This window comes from Nansenia antarctica (genome assembly GCF_963989245.1).
Source record: "Nansenia antarctica genome assembly, chromosome: 2".
NCBI classification, from domain to species: Eukaryota; Metazoa; Chordata; class Actinopteri; order Argentiniformes; family Microstomatidae; genus Nansenia; species Nansenia antarctica.
The window spans coordinates 81,046,991-81,054,297 of record NC_137675.1 but is presented as its reverse complement, the minus strand read 5'-3'; the positions used below and the strand labels follow the sequence as shown (position 1 = coordinate 81,054,297).

Here is a 7,307-nt window from a genome sequence, read left to right as displayed (position 1 = left end):
GTTCCAGCCCTTGTGTGTGTGAAACGCAGCCTATTTGCACACATACAAAAAAGCCTATTTGCACACATACAAACACCTACATCCTGTTCAATGGGAGCTAAATATGTCATCACCATCACAAAGCCTCTAGCAGCCTTCTCATGCTCCTACTCCATCAGCTGCAGGCCACATTCAGCACAACTTCAGCTACCGAGGCGACCATGAAGGTGACTAGAGAGGTATTCTCTGTCTCAGCATACCACGTCGTTTCTATTAATGGTACTGTAGGTTCATTTGAAGGCTGACTGCTGCAGGAAACTCAAGATGAACACCAGAACGGTATCTTTGAATTACAACCAATAAGACAGCTGCTCTCTGGTTCGTCACCCAGGCTTAGGCCTACATGTATCCCACAATAAGCAGCCTTTTCACTTTTAAACGTGTCTTTATAGAGGCATGTAGGATGATGAACCCGACCCCCGGCTTGAGTGTCCATGATAGCGTCACGTTAGGGTTTCCCTGCTGTGTGAGTATCAAGTCACCTGACCTGTGAAGAGGCCTGGAGCCGATCCCTGGGATTCACACAATGTTGATATTGTTTCAAAGGCAGAGAGAGGTGGACAGACACACAATGCGGGTGTAATCCAATACTCTGTTATTGTGCAGACATGAAGAGACTCCTTTTCACTCACTGGCTTTTATTTAAAGACCAACCGTTTTCTTCTTTTTTTCTCTCTTTTTTTCTTACACATACACTGTATGTTGTGTTTGATGAGGTATAGAATAATTCAAAGTGTCCAGTGAAAATTCTGTAGCAACGGTTAAGTAGTCTTTCTGTGTCACTTTAGTCTAAAGATATAGTACCTTGTTGTCTAGGCTTGAAACAAGGTGTCTGCGCTCATTGAATGTTGGCCTCGAGGTTTAGACACTCCCCAGTGTTTGCTTGTGGTGACTCGTCTCACCTCGGCTCAAAGGGATTTTAGTTTCAGCCTTCAAATGATGCCACAGCTAACTGGTCAATTAAAACATCGTTTGAATCATCATACATTACTTTGCAGTTGTTCGGGGGGGGGGGCGAGGGATAGAGTCACAAAACCCACATCCAAACACACAAATAAATACACACACTTTGGAGCATTCAAATCAGACAGGGCTACAGTAATGTTCTTACCATGGAGACGTCATGATAAATAAATAAAAATTACACTCACATACTAATTCAATTAGCCAATAAATCATCTTATGAAATTATTATATGACCTCTGAACTTACCCAGGTTCTACAGCAGCTATCACATGCCCCGAGTTGGACCCTAGTTCACCACATCACCAGATCCCCCCGATCTTCTGAACAGATCACCCGACCACAGCCTTTGCATCAAACAGCCGTAACTTCTGTAACAATCCTTCAGCAACAGAACTATGGGTCTCCAGTTCTGCCTCCTGAGTGAGTTTGTGTGTTCGCGCCTGTGAGAGATCTAAAGCTTCTGGCCCTGCCCCCCAGTCTACACCTGTCTGTCTGTCACTAACCAGTGTTGTAATGTAGACACAGTATAAAGCCTGTGGTCTCTAGCCATGCCCCTCAGTAGTAATGTGCTGGCTGCTTGTCTGAGCCTCGTGGTAATTGCCCGGTTCCTGCTCCTCGGTGGCACCAGAACTAGAACCCCGCCCCTCCCTCCCGATCAGATCCCTGTGATAAAGGTCTCCTGGGGGGGGGGGGGGGGGGGTGTGAGTGTGTGTGTGTGTGTGGGGGGGGGGGGGGTCAGGCTTTTCTCTAACGGAAAGTTTGATTGAACGTTTACCAACCAACCAACCGACCAACCAATCAACCAACCCACATGATGCCGATTGGTCAATGTGTTTATGTGGTCATGGCTGTTGACGTTGTGTTGTTTCAGGTGTCAACAAAGCTTGATTCATTTGGACGGTGGTCATTACAGAAAAACAAACTGACTCGCCACACCTCATGCTGATGATGGATTTGAGGGAATAATGTGTTATTACCACGTGACAGGCGGTACAAGCAGTCACACAGTACAAGCAGTTACACAGCATACTTTCTGTAACAGTTCAGTGTTCCCTACAACAAGGGCTGAAGAGTTGCCGTTAGGTGAAGTTGCCTGACAGCTCCAAGAATGACATAGGTGATGGCTCTCCTCGCTGATGTTATCTATAGGGATAGGGGTAGTGTGGCCTAGTGTTTAGACTAGATTAGATTAGATTAAATTGTATTGTCACTGAAGTACCAGACAACGAAATGCAGTTTAGCATCTAATCAGAAGTGCAAATAGTGATATAAAACCTGATATAAAAACATGACAGTGATAGTGATAGGTACAGTATGGCAAGTACGGTAGTTAGAGGTATATACCGTTATGAGCTATGTACAGTTACGGTAGCTATGTACAGATGTATAAATAGTGGCTGTATAAAAGAGGGTATGTGCAGTGTGCAAAGAATATGGTATGTGCAAAGGTAGTATTTATAAACAGCAGTAGTGCAAAGGGTAATTGAGTGTTCACAGTTGGGTTGAGTTCAAATCCCACCTGGGAACATCACCACTAGTGTGCCCTTGTGTGCCCTCCACTACTGTGCCCTTGTGTACACTTAGCCCTTAGTTACTCCAGGAAGACTGTCCCACTGTATCTCTAATTGCCTCTTTTATACATCTGTACATTACATACATAAGCTACCTTAACTGTACATTGCTCATAACTGTATATAGCTCTAAACTACTGTATATGCCTTACTGTACCTATCACTATCATTGTCATGTTTTATATCATGTTCTTATATCACTATTTGCATTTCTGGTTAGATACTAAACTGCATTTCGTTGTCTAGTACTCTAGTAATCTAATCTAATCTAAATCTATTTATAAATTGCTTTTGGATAAACGTGCCTGCCTATTGCAGTGGCTAGCTCAGTCGCTCAGGTTTGCGAGAAGAAGGGAGAACATTAAAGACATGAACATGATGACATGATGTAATTCTCAATGAGGTCTATAGAACCAGCTGTGTTGGTACAGGAGGGCTTCCATGTCACATCACATTCTGTTTTTATTAGTAACAACACTGGCTAGCTGGCTAGCTTAGCAAAGATGGCCTCTCGATGTTGACTTGTTTAGCCTCCGGTTTGATTGGAGGTGCTGGACTGATTGAACTCACTACTGTTACTACCTGAAGGCCATCGCTAGTTCCAGGGGAGACTGGTGGAGGTAGAAATCGAAGGACAACCTCATTGTAATGCACGGAACGGAATAAGATAACCCGAACCCGAAAAATGGTTATTTCCAATCTATTCTTGTTCACTTCCCTTCACAGATCCTCAGACAATTAACCACCTGTAAGCTAAAGCTCCACCTAGATAGTACATGTCACTATGTTGCTATGAGGAATGGTATCACATGTGTTTCATATGAGCGGAGGCTAGTGGAGGTAGAAGTCAGAGGAGAGGCTCGTTGTGATGCCTAGAATGGAATGAGGAATGGTATCAAACGTGTTCCATGCATTACGGAACGCGCCCTCCTTCCCCCACCAGATATGAAGAGCCAAACCCTACCAATCACATTGATGTTAAACATGATGTTATCATGCATGACATGATACTAATTATAATTATTCATTACATTGATAGAGCGCTTTTCATGATATAGTGGCATGATATCATAATCATTATAATTATTTATTACATTGATAGAGCGCTTTTCATTATACAGGAGGAATCTCATTCCATTCCGTGCATTACAGTGAGCTCGTCCTCCGATTTCTACCTCCGCCAGCCTCCCCTGCTTCATATCCTGCTACACCTGTTCTACACCTTTAGGGGCGGCTGTGGCGCGGGAGGTAGAGCCGGCGTCTAATGATCGCAAGGTCGGCAGATCGGCGGTTCGAACCCCGAACATGTCGAAGTGTCCTTAGGCAAGACATTGAACCCCAAATTGCTCCCAGTGAGCGGGCCGGCGCCTTGCATGGTAGCTTGCCGCCATTGGTGTGTGAATGTGTATGTGAATGGGTGAATGAGAGGCCGTTGTAAAGCGCTTTGGATAAAGGCGCTATATATAAGGCGCTATATAGGTTGAACAGTGTGTGCTGGCTAGACATAAAGCAACCGCTGAACGATTAGATTCCAAAATAAATGCGATCGCATCACACTTTATGAGAAAAGAACGCATCGGTCTCAGACGGCTTATAAAGCCTCATGTATTCCACCACTCGACATCCCTCTCTTCCTCTGCGGCCCGACACACACTTCCTGCCCCGCTCGGCCCAAAACAGAGCTCACATCCTGTTCTGACGTCACCTCAGCGGCCCAGCGGCCCAGCAGCTCGGCCCTGGCTGTTAAACAACCTTTTTTTTCCCTCTCTTCCTCTCTTCCTCTGTCCACCATTGTTTCTCCTGTCCCGTCTGTGTCCACCCCCCCCCCCCACCCCCCCAACCCCCCCGTTGTTATCTCTGTCACCCAACAGATTGAAATGGTCCAGCCACGCCACTGTCTCAGTCGTGACTCACACCGGTAGGCGGAAACACAAGTGTGTGTGTGTGTGTGTGTGTGTGTGCGCGTGTGCCTGTGTATGTGTGTGTGTGTGTGTGTGTGTGTGTGTGAGTGTGTGTGTGTCCCTGGGTTTGTTTCTGTCGACTGGGCATTGTGTGTGATGTCACGGATGGCGTTGGTCACCGCCGACTGTTGTGCTCCAACGCGGTCTATTTGTGTTTCCTACACACTTCCCCTCACTGTTGCCCCCGGTAACTGTAACTGACGAGTCATCCATCCAAGAGACATTTTGTCGCCCTGCGTACATTGGTCAATCGGCTGCCAAGTTCAGTTCTAAACTTTACAAGGAGAATTAAAGTTTAAAGTTAAAAAAAATACCGTGGACAAATCGATCTCTCTCTGGGCTTTGAATTTCAAATGTTAAATGTTAAATTGCGATCAGAAGTATGTGTGATCTGCTGGAGTTGTCCTTCCTTGGTGTCTTCTATCTAAGACATACAGGTGTACACACTGCCCCCCAGTGGCCTCTCTCTGCTCCTCAGACTCAAACATCCTCTGCATATCTCACTAGGCTCTGCCTCTGGGGGAGGCTGGTGGAGGTTGAAATCGGAGGCCATGCATGTAATGAATGGAATGGAATGAGGAATGGTATCAAATATCTGACTGGGTTCTCTGCTCTCTCCCAGCAAGAGAAAAAAGCCCTGGAATGGACTTTCCCTCTGGCTATTTGCAGTGTCATTGTTGCTGCTAATTACTATGTGTAAAGACAGTGAGTTTGTCTGTTTGTTGTCCTGTATATATCTCTCTTCAGTCACAGTCCAGACAGTCCTCCCCCTCCCCTTCCACCTCCCTCTCTCCCTTCCCTCTCCACCCCGCCCATTCTTCTCTCCCTGTGGTGGACATTAATCGCTGAACTGCTGCCACAAAATGAAGTTGTGTTATGTCTAGATTTATGCCGATGTCTGAGAGACTAACAATATGAAAATGTCTCTCTTCTAAACAACGTATTCATAAGTCAGCTCCAGTTTACCATACAGGCAAATATAACATGTATCCAAGAATAAGTAGCCACTTCCTGGTGGAAGGACCTCCCCGGGCCTCTGAAATACGAGACTTAATGGGTTGGCAGTGACCTCTGACCCCAAACCAGGCAAACAAAGCCCCACAAAGCCTCACCTTTCATTACTATAGAACTGTATTGACGTATCTTCACGTAGGTTCTGTCAATATTGTGAAGGACAGACTGTTGACTATACTGGAATTAATGTTATGTTATACTAGGTGCTGTAAGTTCAATGAAAGGGGGGGGGGGGTCACAGAGAGGTCTACGTGAGAATCTGTAACTTTGCCATTTACCTGTATGGTAGAATGTTGTCTATAGAGGGGGCATTCTCAAATGGATGTACTGTACTTCTAATGTAGTGAAGTGTGAGGACATGTTCATGTACCTTCATAGAGGTCATTGTAATGCATTATCAACAATAACTGTAAACAAAAACAACTGTAATAAAGAACACCCAGGTGTGAAGGTGTGAAGGCGTTACCTGTTTGAGAGGTTGAGATGAGGAGGTGGGAGCAGCAGGTGAAAGGTCAGCTACAGCAGCAGGGTCCAGGGCCGGCCCCCCCAGCCCTGCAGGGCCCCCCAGGGCCGTCCCCCCTATAGGAGCCTCGTCCAGTTTCAGGTCCAATATGGACTCGTAAATATTCTCAGAGTCCTCCTGCAATTCCTCAGGCTCGGTGCTCGACTCTTCCTCCTCCTCCTCCTCCTCCTCCTCTTCCTCCTCCAGCTCCAGGGAGGACGATTCCGGTTCCTCCAGCGATTCCCGGCGGAGGGGGATCGGGGGTGGGGTGGCCTCGGGTTCGGGGACGACGGGCGGCTCCACGGGTATGGCCTGGGTGGGTCGCAGGACCGGGTCTGCAGGGCTGAAGCTGGGGACTCGGGGCTTCGAGGAGAGAGCCTGCTTCTGGTCCTCCGAGAGGGTCTTGGAGGAGCCGAAGAGGGACCCTGACGCCTTCAGGTTGGTCCTCCTCCGGCCTCCTCCGGCGTCGCCGACGTGGGGCGCCATGGGCGGAGGTGGGTCGTGGAAGTCGAGAGGAACCCCGAACGTGGACATGCGGTTCTCCGTCTTCCGGTAGCCCTTCGGCGAGCGGAGACGGATGGTCACCTCGTCCCCGGGCCTGGTCGTCTCCTCCGCCGCCCGCTCCGGGACTGCAGAGTGCCTCGGGACAGGTACCGGTATCGGGACAGGGAGCGGAGTCAAGACGGGCTCGGGGCTGGGCGGGTCGGCGAAGTCCAGCGGGGAAGGGAACTCGGCGGGCAGCTCCTTGACGTATTTGGCGGGGATGTAGAAGGGCTTGGCGCGCTGGTCCTTGCGCACGTGCCACCAGTGGTCGTTGGTCTTGGCCAGGAGGACGTAGCGTTCGTTGGGCTTGATGCAGACCAGGGCGCCGTCGCGGCCCGTGTACTGGTACTCAAACTCCACCAGAACCAGACCCATCGTGCACACAGAACTCATCTCGGCGACCCCTTGACCTTGGGCCTCCCACCCCCACCCTGTTCCTCAGGGAGGGGGGGTGGGCCTGTTGGGAGGAGGGGGGGGGGGTGGTGGGGTGGTTGTCAAGACTCAACAGCAGCCCTGGAAAGAGAGGGAAAGAGAAGATGGGTTTATTGTACATATGAGCAGCTAGTGAAAGGGGGGAACAAGTCGTCAATCAAAATGTTCCGACTTTTATTTAGAAAAAACGGAAATTTATTTCAACGTTGTTGAAAAATCACAACACATACTCGCTAGTCAAGCCAAAATATTGCAATGCAATGGACTGCTAGTAGTACC

General features: G+C 48.3%; 1 protein-coding gene across 1 annotated transcript in view; it reads right to left on the bottom strand.

Annotated features, from left to right (window-relative positions):
* The window catches only part of arhgap27l (Rho GTPase activating protein 27, like), a gene marked incomplete at both ends in the record, with an annotated part of 34,869 nt that extends 27,880 nt beyond the window's left edge, over positions 1 to 6,989 (bottom strand). Inside the window, one exon of the mRNA XM_080523525.1 lies at positions 6,018 to 6,989. Within this exon, the coding sequence (XP_080379651.1) occupies positions 6,018 to 6,989 (972 nt within the window). The remainder of the gene's footprint in view (positions 1 to 6,017) is intronic.
* Between the last annotated feature and the right edge of the window lie 318 nt (positions 6,990 to 7,307).